Source organism: Hypomesus nipponensis, chromosome 6 (genome assembly GCF_054491055.1).
Source record: "Hypomesus nipponensis isolate SF chromosome 6, ASM5449105v1, whole genome shotgun sequence".
Classification (NCBI taxonomy): Eukaryota; Metazoa; Chordata; class Actinopteri; order Osmeriformes; family Osmeridae; genus Hypomesus; species Hypomesus nipponensis.
Window position 1 is genome coordinate 19,942,787 of NC_140366.1, and position 19,116 is coordinate 19,961,902.

Below are 19,116 nucleotides of genomic sequence, written 5' to 3' on the forward strand. Positions count from 1 at the left end.
ACAGGGCCCCTCTTCACAGCTGCTGAGAGGAACGTGACTGAGACAGCCAGGTGAGACAGCCAGGTGAGACAGCCAGGTGTAGTTGAGTTGGAGCGAGTCGCTCGGTGAAAGACATGAGCAGCATCCTGCCTGCCTGCCGGCCGGGCCATCACCATGTCCCGCCCCCCGCCCCCCGCCCCCATGCCCCGCCCCCATGCCCCACCCCCCACCCCCATGTCCAGGCCCGGCCCACGGCCACAGCAGAGATCAACAACGACAACATAAACAAAAAAAAGAAGAGTAGAAGAAGAGTTTTGAAACTCAAACTCCCATCAGGCACTGCAGCAGAGAGAGCCAGCCAGTCACAGAGCCAGCTGAAACTGAGCTATCCCATTGCAGAGGTCGCAACCCTAACAATCCCACAACGTTGTCCTGACAACAACAAGGACGACGCCCGCCCTGTGGGAGAGAGAGGCAACCCTGGAGCTGACCCCAGCTGCACGCTCTCCCAGGATGCACTGCGGCGACCTGACGAAACTGGTCAATCAGAAACAGACGAGGTCAGTCGGTCCTGATAAGATGACGGCGGCGGTGGCGACGACTTGGCAAATCCGGAACGTGACAATTCCCCCGAACCAGGAAGTGGACTTCTGTGTTCTAAAGAAGGTTACCAGCAGTGAGAACCAGAGGCTGGGCCAGACAGTCCTCAGCCCACCAGACCAGACAGGAACCAGAGAGAGAGGCAGAGAGGTAACGGTGGCGGGGGGAGCGGGGGGAGCGGGGTTACTCTGTCAGCAGCTGCTGCAGCAGGCTCTTCTGCTGGGCCTGGCCGCTCTGGGGCACCAGGGGGGGCTTCTGGGGGGCGAGGGCCCCCTGCTGGGCCAGGTAGGAGTCACTGCCCACCAGGTTGACGGTACACTGGACGTCAGCAAACACCTGCAGCTGCTGCACCTGGGAGGGGGGGGGGGGGTACACTGTGTGTTTATGTTGCAACAGGCAAGACAATTCTGGTGACGTAGAGAAGACTGGGGGAGGGGAGGGGGGGGTTGAGGGGTGACGGGTAGAACCTCACCTGCTGGTCGCCGCACATCGAGCCAGCGTTGCCGAGGTTACTGTTGCCCATTGCGACGGGCGGACCCATTGGAGGTAGGGAGCTGAGGGCCCCGGAGGAGCCAGCCATCGCCACGGTGATGCTCATGTTGTTGTACACCCCCTGCTGGCCAAAACTCTGACCTGCTGTGCTGAACAAGCTGGACCAGGGAACACACACACAAACACACACAGTCATAAAACACACACAAATACAGGTTTTGTTATTATTACCTCAATCTAAAAGTGTGTTTGTATGTCTGTGTGTGTATCATGTGTGTATGTATATATGTGTACATCTATGTGTATATGTGTGTGTGTCTTACCTGTTGCCTAAACCAGCCTGCTGCCAGCTCTTCATGTCAGCTGACTGGTACCCAGAAGGGGGCGGGGCCTGCTGCAGCTGGGGACTCTGGGAGTGTGAGTTGTGAGGAGAGAGGAGGGGACTGGTGGGGCTGAGCTCTGAGGGGAATGAACATTCCTGCTTCTGGATCATCCCTGCAACACACACAGTCATGAAACACACACACACACAGTCATGAAACACACACAAACAGTCATGAAACACACACACACACACACAGTCATGAAACACACACACACAGTCATGAAACACACACACAGTCATGAAACACACACACAGTCATGAAACACACACACAGTCATGAAACACACACACACACAGTCATGAAACACACACACACACAGTCATGAAACACACACACACACAGTCATGAAACACACACACAGTCATGAAACACACACACACAGTCATGAAACACACACACACACAGTCATGAAACACACACACACACAGTCATGAAACACACACACACACAGTCATGAAACACACACACAGTCATGAAACACACACACACAATCATGAAACACACACACACAGTCATGAAACACACACACCCAGTCATGAAACACACACACAGTCATGAAACACACACACAGAGTCATGAAACACACACACACAGAGTCATGAAACACACACACACACAGTCATGAAACACACACAAAGTCATGAAACACACACACAGTCATGAAACACACACACACAATCATGAAACACACACACAGTCATGAAACACACACACACGCAGCTAAAAAAGGGATGTGACTCACCCCCAAACTGCTGGAGGAGCCCCTGCTGCCCCGCCGAGCTGGCCCCAGGGCCCCCAAAGTCCCCCTGGCCCATCAGGGGCCCAAGGGCCCCCCTTCCAGGCCCCTTGGGGTCCAGGCCCCCCCCCATGCTGAAGTTGCTGGGCGAGGTGGGGGGGTTCCCCGGCAGGGGGCTGTAGCCTGGAGAGAAGTTGAACTGCTGAGACTGGCTCTGGGGAGGGGGCTTTGGGGCCCCCAGCCCCCCCAGGCTGGCCCCTGGTCCCCCCAGGCCCCTCATCATCAGGACCTTCTGCTGGAGCAGTTGGCGCTGGCGGTGCTGAAGGCTGTACAGCTCCCTCTGCCTCTGGGCCATCATCTGGGCGTTGAGGGGAGGCTGGAGTGGGGGGGGGGGGGGAGGGAGGGAATAAAGGTGTTTTACGTTCACAGCTTCATACTAAACTGAGCAAGCCCCAGAAATAACACGGTGTAGGAAGTGTATGTGACTCACTTGAGAGGGCATTTGAGGTTGCGGCAATCCCTGACGCATCCCCATGGCAACGTGCGTTCCCCCTGGAAACTGGCCCATAGCTGCTAGTCTACTCTGCAGCTGAGAGAGAGCGAGGAAAGAGGGAGAGATAAAGAGAAAGAGTGTGAGTTAGGCTGCTGATAGATGAGTTGAGGACTAGAGGACAGAGATAAGAACTAGAACATGCATTTCCTCCTGAAAATGCGTTGGAATACTGAAATCTGAAATATGTTTTTTTAAATGGCTGAAAATACAGAAATAAGAAAATACCCGCAAGCTGAAAGCTGAAAGCTGAAATTAATTTAAAAAAAATTGGATTCATACGAAAGATTAATAAAAACAATCATGTAGACGTGTTTGAGTAATCGCATAACTAATTTCACATGTAAACGGAGTAATCGTATTATTGGCATAAACCGACAATTGCTATGGCGTTTCTCATGGTCAAGTGAACGCACTCAGTGGCGTAGTAGAACAAAACAGTACCATTAGCATAGTAGTTAGCAAAAGAGATATTAGCAGCATCTGCAGAATTAGTAGTAGTTGTGTTGCTCTTAGTCTTTTAATGAGACGAGTTGACTGAATCGCTTGTCTTGTGTCTCCACTAATCAGCTAATACCAATCACCTGTGTAAGAGACAGGCGCTTGTTTGTGTGGTTGCCACGGTGATGGTGCAGCTATGATTGCTAACGTTCTGAGGGCAGAGAATAATAGAAATTTAGCTAGAATCCACACCTCAAACAAGTTAACCTAGACGCATACTATACGTCCAATCCAAAAAATAAGAGACCCAAGACTCTGCCGAAAGCAGAGATTTATATGTCTGTGCGGTCAGAAATACGACTCTACCGGCAGTTTTTAAATCTATTTTTGCCTTCTCTGACAAATTTGTCACCAGATTTGCATTGGACTCTGTGGGGCGAGAGTTGGACTTTATTCACTTTCGTGGGGCTCTGAACAAATGTTTAAGTCTTTTGGATTCCACAGACAACTGACTACGACCAGCACAAAATTAGCTACCTATTGATCCAAAAACGAAGCATGAAGAGCGAAAATTGTGGCAATGCTGGCAAACTAGAAATACTTTTTGAAACTGATTTCGAAGCTCCCCTCCACTCTAAGCGTTTCAGTCAGCACTCTAGGCACGTACACACCCATGTAAATCTCACAAACGGTTTAAAAAATTTATGAAACAATCAGTGATATAAAAAAAGTTGAATAGATATCAAAAAGCTGTTTGACTGAGGAAGAAGAAGGATTTGAAAGTTGAAGAAGTTTAAGAGGATTGCGAGGATTTGGAAAAAAAAACTCAATTGGAAAACCATGTAAAATATATTATGAATATTGATTTATATTAATTCAAGCATAATAAGTACAAAGCTGAAAAGATTTAGCAGTCAAAGCCTGAACTGCTGAATTTTTTGATAGCTGAACGGTTTTAATAGCTGAAGATTTGAAAGCGCTGAAAGGTGTCGTGGAAGAAAGAGAAGAAGTTGAATAAAGATTCAAAGAATAATACTTGGAATGCTGAAGCAGCATTCCAACAATGATAAAGGAGGGTGACATCAGAGAGGAGGAGAGGAAGGCTGAGGTGAGACACGAAGGAGGAAATCTCCTGAGAAAGAAAGGATCAATTCCAAGAAAGGAAAGAAAAAGGAGGATAGGAAACAAGGACATCTGAGGACAGAGAGGCAGGGAGGTAGAGAGGCAGAAGCAGGTAGGCTGAGGCAGGGAAGTAGAGGCAGGGAGGCCGAGGCGGGGCCCTGAAGGTCTTCTCCATACCTGCTGGGGGCCCTGTAGCCTCTGCTGCAGTTGCAGTCTCAGCTGGTTGGGAGGAAGCCTCATGGGTCCGGCCACGCCCGGAGCTCTGGCAACCCCCGGCCTTAGCCCCCCCGGGAAGGCCCCCCGAGGGCCCCCAAAGGCTGTGACTGGGCCTCCGACCTCCTGGGGAAAGGAGGCTGCAGAGCCGGGGGGGAACTGGCCGGGGTAGCTGGGCAGTTTGGGGTCCAGGGTGACGGAGGCAGCTGTGGCGGGCACAAGGTCAAAACAGCCTCCCTGTGGAAGGGAAGGAGAGAGGAGGGCGTTACAGAGTTAACACTGCAGACCCTGAACACAGAAGAGAAGCTCTGAATAACACATATGGTTTGATGAATTCAGGGATTTGGCAAGTTAATAAGAAGTTATTCAATAATCTCTTACTTTACTCAGAAAACTGTAAACTAAAGTTCTATGAAAGTGTTGATCCTGGTGAAGCCTGGTTTACAGCCTGCACATGCTGCAAGAGCAGGGAACAAGCTGCATGAAAACATCTCCTCTCCATCTCTCCATCCCTCTTTCTCTCCATCCATCAATCCCTCCATCTCTCTATCTCTCCACCCCCTCCTCACCTGGACCAGCTTGTCTATCCCCAGGGCTCCACCCCCTCCTCACCTGGACCAGCTTGTCTATCCCCAGGGCTCCACCCCCTCCTCACCTGGACCAGCTTGTCTATCCCCAGGGCTCCACCCCCTCCTCACCTGGACCAGCTTGTCTATCCCCAGGGCTCGGTCCAGCTCGGCCAGCTGACTCTCGTCTCGACTGAGGAAGCAGAGCAGCTGCTCCAAGAGAGCCTTCTCATCGCTGCGGCCCTCAGGGGTGGTGGGTGGGCACAGCAGCTCATCCAGGGGGCACGCGCCCTGCCTGCTCACACACACACACACAGCGACCAGAGACACACCAGACACACGCAGAGAAATTACAAACCTTTTTGTGTATTTGTGCGTGTCTGTTTGTGTGTGTGTGGACAGCAGGGCTGAAGAACTTGGCACCCAGCACCTGAGTAGACGTAAAGGAGTGTGTGTGTGTGTGACAGACTCACTCCTGGTGTGACGACAGCGGGCCGTGTACAGGGTCTCCCACGCCAGGCTCAAAGGGCACAGGCTCCATCAGAGGTAGAGGCTGGAACTGAGACCCAACCAAGTCTGTGTGCTGCATCTCAGCCAGCCCTGGAGAGAAAGAGAGAGAGAGAAAGGAGAGAGAGGAGAAAGAGGGAGAGAGGACAGAGAGAGGACAGTAAGAGGGAAGAGAGAGAGGAGAGAGAGAGGAGAGAGGGGGAGAGAGAGGAGAGGGGGGAGGGGAAAGAGGGGAGAGTGAGAACAGTGAGGTAAGAGAGGCTCCAGTACAGACATCTCTAAATGGGGAAACCCTCACACTAATATACAGTGTGGATGCATATGTTTGTATCTGTTTGTTTAATACGATTTATTTCCTGCTTGATTGTCATGTTATGATTGTAGGCACCCTGAGATGGCCTTGATAATGATATCAGCACTATAAATACAACGCATCATCATTATTCTTATTACTTCACGTATCGATTTGTTTATCAGTCTGACACTTGACTAGAAAAAGGTCTTCAGAAACATGATTGAGTTTCTCACTGCGCTGGGGCGCACTCACTGCGCTGGGGCGCACTCACTGCACTGAGGCGCACCGCTGCGCTGGAACGCACTCACTGCGCTGGGGCGCACTCACTGCACTGGGGCGCACTCACTGCGCTGGGGCGCACTCACTGCACTGGGGCGCACTCACTGCACTGGGGCGCACTCACTGCGCTGGGGCGCACTCACTGCACTGGGGCGCACTCACTGCGCTGGGGCGCACTCACTGCACTGGGGCGCACTCACTGCGCTGGGGCGCACTCACTGCACTGGGGCGCACTCACTGCACTGGGGCGCACCGCTGCGCTGGCAGGGTGTTGGCAGGGACTGGAGCTTTCTCTGGGAGGCTAACCTGGGGTCTGGTCCTGGTCCCGGGTGTTGCTGCTGCAGACATCAAAGGGAGACTGGAGGTGCAGACTGCAGGCGGAGGCCGGGCCTCCATCACTGAGCCCTGGAACACACACGCATGCACAGACACGTACATACGCACACACAACGGACAGGAAGTGAGACGGGTCAGGGAACAGCTCGCTGTTAGACAGGAAGAGGCAGAGATTAGGGTGCCTCCTTGCCTGACCCAGCACCCCGACCTGGCGGCAGGAACGTACCTCGGACCGGGGTTCCAGGGGACTCCTGCTTGATGGTGACAGTCCTGGGAATCTTGTCTTTGTTGGACTGAGGCTGAGACTGGGGTTGGGAGGGTGACTGAATCTTGACCTGGGACTGGGTTGGTGACTGTAAATGGAGCTGGGAGACAGGGGACTGGAGCTGAGGTTGTGTGGGGGACTGGAGCTGAGGTTGTGTGGGGGACTGGAGCTGAGGTTGTGATGGGGACTGGAGCTGAGATTGTGTGGGGGACTGGCGCTGAGGTTGTGATGGGGACTGGAGCTGAGGTTGTGTGGGGGACTGGTGCTGAGGTTGTGATGGGGACTGGAGCTGAGGTTGTGATGGGGACTGGAGCTGAGGTTGTGATGGGGACTGGAGCTGAGGTTGTGTGGGGGACTGGAGCTGAGGTTGTGTGGGGGACTGGAGCTGAGGTTGTAATGGGGACTGGAGCTGAGGTTGTAATGGGGACTGGAGCTGAGGTTGTAATGGGGACTGGAGCTGAGGTTGTAATGGGGACTGGAGCTGAGGTTGTGATGGGGACTGGAGCTGAGGTTGTGATGGGGACTGGAGCTGAGGTTGTGATGGGGACTGGAGCTGAGGTTGTGTGGGGGACTGGAGCTGAAGTTGTGTGGGGGACTGGAGCTGAGGTTGTGATGGGGACTGGAGCTGAGGTTGAGGTTGTGTCTGGATTTGGGGGTCCCCGGCCTCCTCGCCGCCCTGCTGGTCCCCCGGGAGGCCCCTGAGGGTGGGCAGCAGGTGGAACAGAGGGTCCAGGTCACTGGAGAACTAGGAGAGAGAGAGAGGATCAGGTGGGCTGGTCTAGTGTTGGACACCTTCCTGGAGGACCTATGTATGAAAAAACGTTTGCATCATTGATGAGTACTTGATGAGGACCTCCCACCCCCCTAAAAGAATGACGGAATAGCTACACTGCCAGTCAAGTTTGGACACGTTTCCAAACTTTTGACTGGTACGTACTGTATAATCAGGCTTTATATTGCAAAAACCAAACAAACGGACGTGTGAGATGAAGCTGTTTTCACACTACAGGCAATTCGTTTCTTGATCGTTGCCTCGAAACAGTTCCAATTCATTTGCGAAAGTCAAGAGTACTGATACCAGAAAAATCTACATAAGTACTGTAACGGAGGTATCAGTAAAAATATCATTTGTGTCATTTGTGACATTTAGCAGAAAGACATTACTTGTAATCTGTATTTGGTGGCATGATTTCTCTCTCTCCTCTCCCTTCACACTGTGTGAAGTTTCTGAAGTTTTCCTAAGGTTGAAAAAAAAGTTAAAAAGAACTTGAAACGTGTCGTGTGTGAAAAAATTAATTGGTATTTAATATATTTGACAGGTTGTAAAATATATATATTTTTTAAACGTAGTTAGGGTTAATTAGTTACTAACCCTACAAAGTTTTGAAAGCTTAAAAGAAGAAAATAGAAAAGAAGTTGTACAAAAAAATACCTAAAAATAAATTTGAGACGTTTTTATGTCGTGTGTGAAAAACAAGTTTCAGTAAAAAAAAAATGAAAGGTTGAATGAAAAAAAAAATATATATAGGTTTGAAAGGTTGCATTTTTTCTCTATATAACCATTTCTTTCTTAAATGCTCTACCTAGAACCTACCATAACACCAGCTCTACCTAGAACCTACCATAACACCAGCTCTACGTAGAACCTACCATAACACCAGTTCTACCTAGAACCTACCATAACACCAGTTCTACCTAGAACCTACCATAACACCAGCTCTACCTAGAACCTACCCAACATGTTCTGGCTGTCAGTACCGTGTCTTGTGGCCAGGTGTCTCCCCCAGGCATGGCGTCTCCCCCAGGAAGACCCTCCCCTGTGGCTCTCCTGGCCTTCACCTTGATAGTGTGCAGGCTGAGCACCGCGGGGGGCGGGAGGTCGGCTAGGTCCTTCTCGTCCGTATCCAGCAGGAAGCGTAGCAGCTGGTGATCCTGAGGTTCCCTGGAACCAGGCGTAGGGGGCGCTGCAACATGCTGGGGTTCCTTCTTCACCTCCACGTCCCTCCTGGGCCCCCCGGCCTCCGGACCCCCCTCGCAGGGGCCGCTGTCCTGGAGCAGCCGGTGGAGGATCTTGTGGCGTTCAGTGAGGGAGCTGTGGGAGGTGGGGCACTGTGGGGGGGGGGTTGGGGGAGAAGAGGTGAGGGGGGAGGGGCATTGAGGGGGGGGGTTGGGGGGAGGAGAGGTGTGGTTGCTAGGCTTTGCCCCGTTGGTGTCCAGGAGCTGGCTGAGTTTGGGGTTGCCCAGCTGAGAGGTAGTGGGGGCTTTGACTCCGTCCCCTCCTCCCCCCTCGGGGGGTTTGGCAGGGGGGGGGCGTGCGGGGGAGGAGGTGGGGGTGCTGGCTTGTCTCTGGGGAAGAGGGGAGGGCAGCGAGAAGCCCATGGGCATTGCGGCTCCCCCGTCTCCACCAGAGTGCTGCCTGCTGAGGCAGCCCCCTCCACCCGCTGCCCCTGCTCCGGCCGGGGCGTGGAGGCCGGGCGTGGAGGGGGAGAAGGGCTTTCCTCCCAGACCGGGGCTCGCACGCGGCCGTCTGGGAGACATGAAGGAGGTAGGGGCGGCTGTGATTGGACTCCCCAGGGGGGAGGGGCTGTTGACCTGCTGAGGGCACATTTGATTGGGTATAAGATAGTCTGTGGGCGTGGCGGGGGCGTGTCCGTGGGCGGAGCTGTTGCCATTGTTGAGGTTTAGGCCTGAGGGCAGGCCTGGGGCTTGGCTCTCGCTGCCCGGGGGGAGGGCAGGGGAGCGGGAGGGCTGGGTTGGGCTGCCCTGGGCCAGTGGAAGGCTGGGGGTAGTGTGTTCCTGAGAGCTAGCTGTGTTGTGTTCCCTGGAGGGAGAGAAACACAAAATATGAGCTGGGAGGGATAGAGTGCGTACCTGTCGATAGTGTGTGTGTGTGTGTGTGTACCTGTCGATAGTGTGTGTGTACCTGTCGATAGTGTGTGTGTGTGTGTGTGTATGTACCTGTCGATTGTGTGTGTGTGTGTGTGTATGTACCTGTCGATAGTGTGTGTGTGTGTACCTGTCGATAGTGTGTGTGTGTGTGTATGTACCTGTCGATAGTGTGTGTGTGTGTGTGTATGTACCTGTCGATAGTGTGTGTGTGTGTGTGTACCTGTCGATAGTGTGTGTGTGTGTGTGTATGTACCTGTCGATAGTGTGTGTGTGTGTGTGTACCTGTCGATAGTGTGTGTGTGTGTGTGTACCTGTTGATAGTGTGTGTGTGTGTGTGTACCTGTCGATAGTGTGTGTGTGTGTGTGTACCTGTCGATAGTGTGTGTGTGTGTGTACCTGTCGATAGTGTGTGTGTGTGTGTGTACCTGTCGATAGTGTGTATGCCCAGGATGAAGGGCTGAGTGGCAGTTTTGGGAGGGCAGCAGAACTTGCAGCGTGTCTGAGCGCTGAGGGGAGAGCCATCACTCAGGGTGACCCGGTATAGAGGACTGATGGCTGTACCATGGGTCATCACTGTGCGCACACACAGAGAAGAAACATGTCAAAAACACACATTTCCTCCATCCCCCCACCCCCCCCCCCATCCCCTCCCCCCAGCCCCCCCCCCCCCCTCCCACCACCCCCCTCCCTTCCCCCCTCCCCTCCCCCCCTCCCACCCCCCCCCGCCCACCTCCCACCCCCCCCCCCGCCCCCCTCCCTTCCCCCCACCCCTCCCCCCACCCCTCCCCTCCCCCCCTCCCACCCCCCCCCCGCCCCCCTCCCTTCCCCCCACCCCTCCCCTCCCCCCTCCCCCCAGCCCTCACCCTCCCCCCTCCCCCCTCCCCCCTCCCCTACCCTCACCCTCGTGCAGCAGTTTCTTGGCGTGTGAGGGTTCTCTACCCTGTGGCTGAAAGAAGGCGTAGATGCACTTCCTCACCACGTCTTCCCAGCCCGCTCGCCCTGACGCTCGAAGACCACTCGTCTCTATGGAGATGATCTTCCCTGGGGGAGAGACAGGTCAGAACTCTCAGACAGACAGACAGACAGACAGACAGACAGACAGACATACAGACAGGCAGACAGGCAGACAGACAGACAGGAAGACAGGCAGGCAGGCAGACAGAGACAGACAGGCAGACAGACAGACAGACAGACAGACAGACAGACAGACAGGCAGGCAGGCAGGCAGGCAGGCAGGCAGGCAGGCAGGCAGGCAGGCAGGCAGGCAGGCAGGCAGGCAGGCAGGCAGGCAGGCAGGCAGGCAGGCAGGGGACGAGGAGGGTTCAGTAAAAGGGGGCCAGCGCTAGAGGTCAAGGGTGAAAGGTTACCTGTAGGGTCTTGCTTGGTGATGAAGGACTCTGTGCTGACAGGGAGGGGGGAAGGGCGGGGCACCCGGCACGCTATACAGATCAGGCAGCTCTGCAGGTCTGGACAGAGGTCACACAGGGGTCACCAAGAGGTCACCAAGAGGTCACACAGGGGTCACATCAGGTCAACGATGACAGAAGCAGAGATGTGTGTCTCACCGTCTCCCTCGTGCTGCATGCTGATTGGCTGAGACACGGTGAAGCATTGCATGAGCTTGTACTGTTGCCGGGCGTCCAGGTTGTCAGAGCGCCCCTCGTCTGGAGGTCGCTTCAGCAGGCGGCAGCAGAACACACGACTGCTGCTGCCCCCCTCCTGGGACCAGGGGACCCCGTTCACTACACACACACACACACACACACTCTTTCAACATGATCATATCCACCACATTTCTGCCATTTCTGCCACTCCTCCCTATCCCTCCCTCTCTCCCCTCCTTCCACCTCCCCTCTTACCCTCTCTCTCCCCTCTTCACCCTTCTCCCCACTCTCTCTCCCCTCCCTCCTCTCTCTCCCCTCCCTCTCTCCCTCGTCCCCCTCTCTCTCTCCCTCCTCCCCTCTCTCTCTCCCCTCCCTCCTCTCTCCCTCCCCCCTCTCTCCCTCTCCCACTCCTCCCCATCTCCCCTTTCTTCCTCCTCCCCCCTCTCTCCCTCCCCCCCTCTCTCCCTCTCCCCTCTTTCCCTTCCCCCTCTCTCCCTCCTCCCCCCTCTCTCCCTCTCCCCTCTCTTCCTTCTCCCCCTCTCTCCTCTCTCCCTCCTCCCCCCTCCCCCTCTCTCCCTCTCCCCTCTCTTCCTTCTCCCCCTCTCCCCTCTCTTCCTCCTCCCCCTCTCTCCCTTTCCCTTCTCTTCCTCCTCCCCCTCTCTCCCTCCTCCCCCCTCCCCTCCCTCCCTCCCTCCCCCCTCCCCCCTCCTCACCCAGACTCCGGGGCAGCAGGGTTCGTATGAACTCGTTGTGATCTCCCACGTGGAGGATGCTGTACACGCTGGACGTCATGAGCTCCTCCTGCCCGTAACCTAGGTAACCCCTCACGTTCTCCGACACAAACACGATGCGTCCCTCCCGGTTCACCACGAAGAAGAACCCATCCAGGGCCTGGGGGGGGGAGGGAGGGAGAGAGGGGAGGGAGGTGAGGGGGAGGGAGGGAGAGAGGGGGGGGGAGGGGGGGAGGGAGGTGAGGGGGAGGGAGAGAGGGGGGGGGGAGGGGGGGAGGGAGGTGAGGGGGAGGGAGGGAGAGAGGGGGGGGAGGGGGGGAGGGAGGTGAGGGGGAGGGAGGGAGAGAGGGGGGGAGGGGGGAGGGAGGTGAGGGGGAGGGAGGGAGAGAGGGGGGGGGAGGGAGAGAGGGGGGGGGAGGGAGGTGAGGGGGAGGGAGGGAGGGAGGGGGGGGGGAGGGAGGTGAGGGGGAGGGAGGGAGAGAGGGGGGGGGGGGAGGGAGGTGAGGGGGAGGGAGGGAGAGAGAGGGGAGGGAGGGGGGCAGGGGGGTGAGGGGGAGGGAGAGAGGGGGAGGGAGGGGGGAGGGAGGGGGGAGGGAGGGGGGGAGGGGGGAGAGAGGGGGGTGAGGAAGCCTGACTGACAGGATGGATCACCAGACCCCCGTGTTTGACTAACCCTAACCCATGGGGGGGATTCAAACCCCAGCCAGCTTTATTGAGTGTGTTACCTCTAGCAGCATGGGCCCCAGGGCCTCCTTCTCCACCAGACCCTGGCTGCTGGACGAGATGTCACTCTTCTGCACGTCGTCATCCACCATCAGCGCTGCGCTCTCTGGGAGGAGGGGGGAAGGAGGGGGACAGAGAGAGGAGGAGAGGCATGTTAATACAATAGACCAGGGTGCTGACCACACCAGACCAGGAATTGTACATTTAGTGTCCTTTTAAATATGAAATATTTTATAATATAATTGTTAGGGGTGGGGGGAAAAATAGATTCACTATTGAATCGCAATTCAGTCTTATAGCGATTCACATTGATTCACAAATGCAAAAAAAATTCGAATCGATTTTTAATAAATTTGTGACCCCAAGAATCAATTTGAATCGAATCAGGAGGTACCAAAAGATTCCCACCCCTAATAATTGTACAATATAATACTTGGGGTTTGATTTTTTCTGATGTCCGGGATGTGATTTCTGTTCTCTTGTTAATCTCTCAGTTTGACATCTGGTGTAGAGGAGCGGTGAAGGAGAAGGGAGAGAGATGGGAGAGAGAGATGGGGGAGAGAGATGGGGGAGAGAGATGGGGGGGAGAGATGGGGGAGAGAGATGGGGGAGAGATGGGGGAGAGAGATGGGGGAGAGAGATGGGGGAGAGAGATGGGGGGGAGAGATGGGGGAGAGAGATGGGGGAGAGAGATGGGGGAGAGAGATGGGGGAGAGAGATGGGGGAGAGAGATGGGGGAGAGAGATGGGGGAGAGAGATGGGGGAGAGAGATGGGGGAGAGAGATGGAGAGAGAGATGGGGGAGAGAGATGGGGGAGAGAGAGGAGGAAAGATGGGGAGAGGGGAGAGAGAGGAGAGAGTGGAAGAAGGATGGGGAGAAAGGGGGAGAGAGGAGAGAGAGGGGGAGAGAGGAGAGAAGGGAGAGAGAAGAGAGAGGAGAGAGAGGGGAGAGAGAGAGAGACAGAGAGAGAGAAAGGGGAGAGAGAGAGAGGGGAGAGAGGAGAGAGAGAGGAGAGCTGGGGGGTGACAGAGTAGGGGCTAGTTCTGTGTATCTATGTGTGTGTGTGTTCATTGCAGGGCAGGGGGAAAAGGAAACCAGGAAAGTGTGTGTGTGAGAGAGAGAGGCCCCTCTTGCACAAGGTCAGAGGGGAAAGCTGCTTAGCTATTGGCTGTGTTCACACACGCCCCCTCCCCCTCAGCTTGAAAAACACTAGGAGAGGGGCCCAGTGTCAGTTTGTGCGTTTGCATGTGTGTGTGGAGGTGGTAGGGAGGTGTGTGTGTGTGTGTGTGGAGGTGGTAGGGAGGTGTGTGTGTGTGTGGAGGTGGTAGGGAGGTGTGTGTGTGTGGAGGTGGTAGGGAGGTGTGTGTGTGTGTGTGTGGAGGTGGTAGGGAGGTGTGTGTGTGTGTGTGTGGAGGTGGTAGGGAGGTGTGTGTGTGTGTGTGTGGAGGTGGTAGGGAGGTGTGTGTGTGTGTGTGTGTAGGTGGTAGGGAGGTGTGTGTGTGTGGAGGTGGTAGGGAGGTGTGTGTGTGTGGAGGTGGTAGGGAGGTGTGTGTGTGTGGAGGTGGTAGGGAGGTGTCGGTCCAGGGCCTTTAGAGGAGCCTGGGTTGAACAGGACAGCCTTTTCTGATCCTTGATAACTTTGTATAAAAGCCTCAGTCAGATGAATAACATGTCCTTGTGGTGATGGTGTTGCTCAGGGTGATGGTGTTGCTCAGGGTGATGGTGTTGCTCAGGGTGATGGTGTTGCTCAGGGTGATGGTGTTGCTCAGAGTGATGGTGTTGCTCAGGGTGATGGTGTTGCTCAGGGTGATGGTGTTGCTCAGGGTGATGGTGTTGCTCAGGGTGATGGTGTTGCTCAGAGTGATGGTGTCGTTCAGAGTGATGGTGTTGCTCAGGGTGATGGTGTCGCTCAGAGTGATGCTGTCATTCAGAGTGATGGTGTTGCTCAGGGTGATGGTGTTGCTCAGGGTGATGGTGTTGCTCAGGGTGATGGTGTTGCTCAGGGTGATGGTGTTGCTCAGGGTGATGGTGTTGCTCAGGGTGATGGTGTTGCTCAGAGTGATGGTGTCGCTCAGAGTTAGAAACACTAAAGCACTGACCTAAATCACAGTGGGGGAGATCGCAACACAGGGATGTTGTGTGCGTGTATGCTGTGTGTGTGTGTGTGTGTGTGCTGTGTGTGTGTGTGTGTGTGCTGTGTGTGTGCGTGTATGCTGTGTGTGTGTGTGTGTGTGCTGTGTGTGTGCGTGTATGCTGTGTGTGTGTGTGTGCTGTGTGTGTGCGTGTATGCTGTGTGTGTGTGTGTGTGTGTGTGTGCTGTACCCTGCTCTCTGTGTTTGATCTGCTGGATCTGCAGCAGGGTGTTCTTCAGGATGTGGTGCTTGTCTGGCTTCACGTTCAGGCTGGCGATGTCGGCCATGTTGGCTGAGAGCAGGTCAGCCAGCTCCTCAATGTAGCGACACTGCAGCAGCCTCCTCCTCTGCTCCCCACTACACACACACACACACACGCACACACGCACACACACAGCACACACACACGGGTTAGAAACATGTGGACTGTCATCTCTAGTACAGCTGGGAGAACAAATGATCATGTGACACAGCTGGGAGAACAAATGATCATGTGACACAGCTGGGAGAGAATCCACACATCCAGACCACTTATACTGAGAGGATTAGAGGAGGAGGAGAGAGACAGCAGACCTCTCAATAATGAATGGTTTATAAAAGCTACAGATCAGAGAGAGAAAGAGAGACTGAGCAGAAGAGGAGAGAGAGGGTGGAGAGAGAGAGGGTGGAGAGAGGGATTACTGGAGAGAGAGAGGAGAGAGAGGGTGGAGAGAGAGAGGGTGGAGAGAGAGAGGGTGGAGAGAGAGAGGGTGGAGAGAGGGATTACTGGAGAGAGAGAGGAGAGAGAGGGTGGAGAGAGAGAGGGTGGAGAGAGAGAGGGTGGAGAGAGAGAGGGCGGAGACAGAGAGGGTGGAGAGAGAGAGGAGGAAAAGAGGGATTACTGGAGAGAAAAGAAAGAGAGACAGATGCTTGAAATCAAGCACACTGGAGAGATAAGCAGACAGTTTACAGAGCTGGAGAGACAGGCGGTTGAGGGGGGGGGGGGGTACAGTCTCACTGTAGTTTAATGTTCTCTCTCCCAGCAGGGGGTCACCTGACAAAGATAATGAGAAGACAGACAATGTAACACTACCATCCCCTCCCACTCTGTACTCCCTCCCCTCCCCTCCCACTCTCTACTCCCTCCCCTCCCTCCATCCCCTCCCTCCCCTCCCACTCTGTACTCCTTCCCCTCCCCTCCCTCCCCTCCCACTCTCTACTCCCTCCCCTCCCTCCCTCCCCTCCCTCCCCTCCCACTCTCTACTCCCTCCCCTCCCTCCCTCCCCTCCCTCCCCTCCCTCCCTCCCCTCCCTCCCACTCTCTACTCCCTCCCCTCCCACTCTCTACTCCCTCCCCTCCCCTCCCCTCCCCTCCCCTCCCCTCCCCTCCCCTCCCCTCCCCCCCTCCCCTCCCCTCCCCTCCCTCCCTCCCTCCCTCCCTCCCTCCCTCCCTCCCTCCCTCCCTCCCTCCCCTCCCCTCCCCTCCCCTCCCCTCCCCTCCCCTCCCCTCCCCTCCCTCCCTCCCTCCCTCCCTCCCTCCCTCCCTCCCTCCCTCCCCTCCCCTCCCACTCTCTACTCCCTCCCCTCCCCTCCCTCCCTCCCCTCCCTCCCCTCCCACTCTCTACTCCTTCCCCTCCCTCCCTCCCCTCCCCTCCCCTCCCACTCTCTACTCCCTCCCCTCCCTCCCCTCCCTCCCTCCCCTCCCACTCTGTACTCCCTCCCCTCCCACTCTCTACTCCCTCCCCTCCCACTCTCTACTCCCTCCCCTCCCACTCTCTACTCCCTCCCCTCCCTCCCCTCCCCTCCCTCCCTCCCTCCCCTCCCTCCCCTCCCACTCTGTACTCCCTCCCCTCCCTCCCCTCCCCTCCCTCCATCCCCTCCCTCCCCTCCCACTCTCTACTCCCTCCCCTCCCTCCCCTCCCCTCCCACTCTCTACTCCCTCCCCTCCCTCCCTCCCCTCCCACTCTCTACTCCCTCCCCTCCCTCCCCTCCCACTCTCTACTCCCTCCCCTCCTTCCCCTCCCCTCCCACTCTCTACTCCCTCCCCTCCCCTCCCTCCCCTCCCACTCTCTACTCCCTCCCCTCCCCTCCCTCCCCTCCCACTCTCTACTCCCTCCCCTCCCCTCCCTCCCCTCCCACTCTCTACTCCCTCCCCTCCCCTCCCTCCCCTCCCACTCTCTACTCCCTCCCACTCTCTACTCCCTCCCCTCCCTCCCCTCCCACTCTCTACTCCCTCCCCTCCCTCCCCTCCCTCCCCTCCCACTCTCTACTCCCTCCCCTCCCCTCCATCCCCTCCCACTCTCTACTCCCTCCCCTCCCTCCCCTCCCACTCTCTACTCCCTCCCCTCCCTCCCTCCCCTCCCTCCCCTCCCACTCTCTACTCCCTCCCCTCCATCCCCTCCCACTCTCTACTCCCTCCCCTCCATCCCTCCTTCTCTCTACTCCCTTTATCCCTCTCTCTCTACTCCCTCTCTCTCTACTCCCTCCCTCCCTCCCTCTCTACTCCATCCTACCTCTCTCTCTCTCTCTCTCTCTACTCCCTCCCTCCCTCTCTACTCCATCCTACCTCTCCCTCTCTCTCTACTCCCTCCCTCCCTCTCTACTCCATCCTACCTCTCTCTCTCTCTCTCTCTACTCCCTCCCTCCCTCCCTACTCCATCCTACCTCTCCCTCTCTCTCTACTCCCTCCCTCCCTCTCTACTCCATCCTACCTCTCTCTCTCTCTCTCTCTCTCTACTCCCTCCCTCCCTCTCTACTCCATCCTACCTCCCTCTCTCTCTCTACTCCCTCCCTCTCTCTCTCTCTACTCCATCCTACCTCTCTCTCTCTCTCTCTCTCTCTCTCTCTCTACTCCCTCCCCTTGGAGTGCGGAGGGGGCAGCAGTAAAAGTAGGTCAGTGCATTGCCACAGCTACACGCGTAGTGACAGGGTGTGTGCACGTCAGGCCCTGTGTTACCACACACACTCTCACACACCCTCACCATCTCCACCCTCACCACCTCCACCCTCACCATCTCCACCCTCACCACCTCCACCCTCACCACCTCCACCCTCACCACCTCCACCCTCACCACCTCCACCCTCACCACCTCCACCCTCACCACCTCCACCACCTCCACCCTCACCACCTCCACCCTCACCACCTCCACCCTCACCACCTCCACCCTCACCACCTCCACCCTCACCACCTCCACCCTCACCACCTCCACCCTCACCATCTCCACCCTCACCATCTCCACCCTCACCATCTCCACCCTCATCCTCAGGTGTGCTTACCTGTGTCCTGAGGTGTCACATGGGGATCCCTTCCTCTTACGGGACTCTGTGGGGGTGGGGTCCAGCACGCTCTCTCCAACTGCACTCATGGTGGTCTTCAACACACCTTACAGGAAGTAGGAGCGTACAACCAATCAACAACCAACAGATCACCAACATAGCTTCCTGACAGCCAGTGAGATATCTACCTAGCTGTGTCTCCATCTCTCCTTCCCTCCCCTTCACTTTCTACAAAGTGCACTTCAGGAAACATGTTACAGCCATGACTCTCTCACACCGTCTTAACCAGCTAGTCCTCCAACCAGCTAGCCTTTTAACCAGCTAGTCTCTCAACCAGCTAGCCTCTTAACCAGCTATCCTTTTAACCTGCTAGTCTCTCGCCCAGCTAGCCTCTTAACCAGCTAGCCTCTTAACCAGCTAGCCTCTGAACCAGCTAGTCTCTAAACCAGCTAGCCTCTTACCTCTCCCTTCCTTTTGCTCTTTCCCTCTATGTTTCTGTCTCAACACTCAACTGAGCTGAACATAATTATTTTATAGAAAACACTTCCATCTGGTTTCAACCGAATAAAAAACAGTGTATGAGGCAGCAGCAGGCGAAGAATGGAAAAGGAGTTAGTGTGAGGAGTTAATGTGAGGAGTTAGTGTGAGGAGTTAGTGTGAGGAGTTAGTGTGAGGAGTTAGTGTGAGGGAGAGGAGTAAGCACCTCCCTGCTTCAGCACCTCCCTGCTTCAGCACCTCCCTGCTTCAGCACCTCCCTGCTAAGCCTAACCCTCCCTGCTAACCCTCCCTGCTAACCCTCCCTGCTAACCCTCCCTGCTAACCCTCCCTGCTAACCCTCCCTGCTAACCCTCCCCGCTAACCCTCCCTGCTAACCCTAACCTCCCCTGCTTCATCAGCTGCTACTCTGAGGCTGTTGGTGAAGGGGTGATTTTACAGTACTTATGATGAAGGGAAGATGAAGGGTTATAAGTGCATATTTCTGTGGTATTTTGATGGTCAGGAACAGTCTGCATTTA

The 19,116-nt window shown here is 55.7% G+C and overlaps 1 protein-coding gene across 1 annotated transcript in view; it reads right to left on the bottom strand.

Moving 5' to 3' along the window:
- Nucleotides 1-214: 214 nt before the first annotated feature.
- Nucleotides 215-19,116, bottom strand: part of ncoa1 (nuclear receptor coactivator 1) — a 31,734-nt gene continuing 12,832 nt past the window's right edge. Inside the window, exons 5-23 of the mRNA XM_084700236.1 lie at nucleotides 18,101-18,206; nucleotides 15,037-15,203; nucleotides 12,717-12,820; nucleotides 11,974-12,151; nucleotides 11,222-11,398; nucleotides 11,024-11,122; nucleotides 10,557-10,697; nucleotides 10,082-10,229; nucleotides 8,526-9,588; nucleotides 6,729-7,512; nucleotides 6,473-6,571; nucleotides 5,559-5,685; nucleotides 5,218-5,380; nucleotides 4,484-4,756; nucleotides 2,684-2,782; nucleotides 2,200-2,569; nucleotides 1,395-1,566; nucleotides 1,052-1,229; nucleotides 215-930 (exon numbers count right to left, since the gene is read on the bottom strand). Of these exons, the coding sequence (XP_084556362.1) occupies nucleotides 763-930; nucleotides 1,052-1,229; nucleotides 1,395-1,566; nucleotides 2,200-2,569; nucleotides 2,684-2,782; nucleotides 4,484-4,756; nucleotides 5,218-5,380; nucleotides 5,559-5,685; nucleotides 6,473-6,571; nucleotides 6,729-7,512; nucleotides 8,526-9,588; nucleotides 10,082-10,229; nucleotides 10,557-10,697; nucleotides 11,024-11,122; nucleotides 11,222-11,398; nucleotides 11,974-12,151; nucleotides 12,717-12,820; nucleotides 15,037-15,203; nucleotides 18,101-18,189 (4,599 nt within the window). The 5' untranslated portion in view covers nucleotides 18,190-18,206 and the 3' untranslated portion in view covers nucleotides 215-762. The remainder of the gene's footprint in view (nucleotides 931-1,051; nucleotides 1,230-1,394; nucleotides 1,567-2,199; nucleotides 2,570-2,683; nucleotides 2,783-4,483; nucleotides 4,757-5,217; nucleotides 5,381-5,558; nucleotides 5,686-6,472; nucleotides 6,572-6,728; nucleotides 7,513-8,525; nucleotides 9,589-10,081; nucleotides 10,230-10,556; nucleotides 10,698-11,023; nucleotides 11,123-11,221; nucleotides 11,399-11,973; nucleotides 12,152-12,716; nucleotides 12,821-15,036; nucleotides 15,204-18,100; nucleotides 18,207-19,116) is intronic.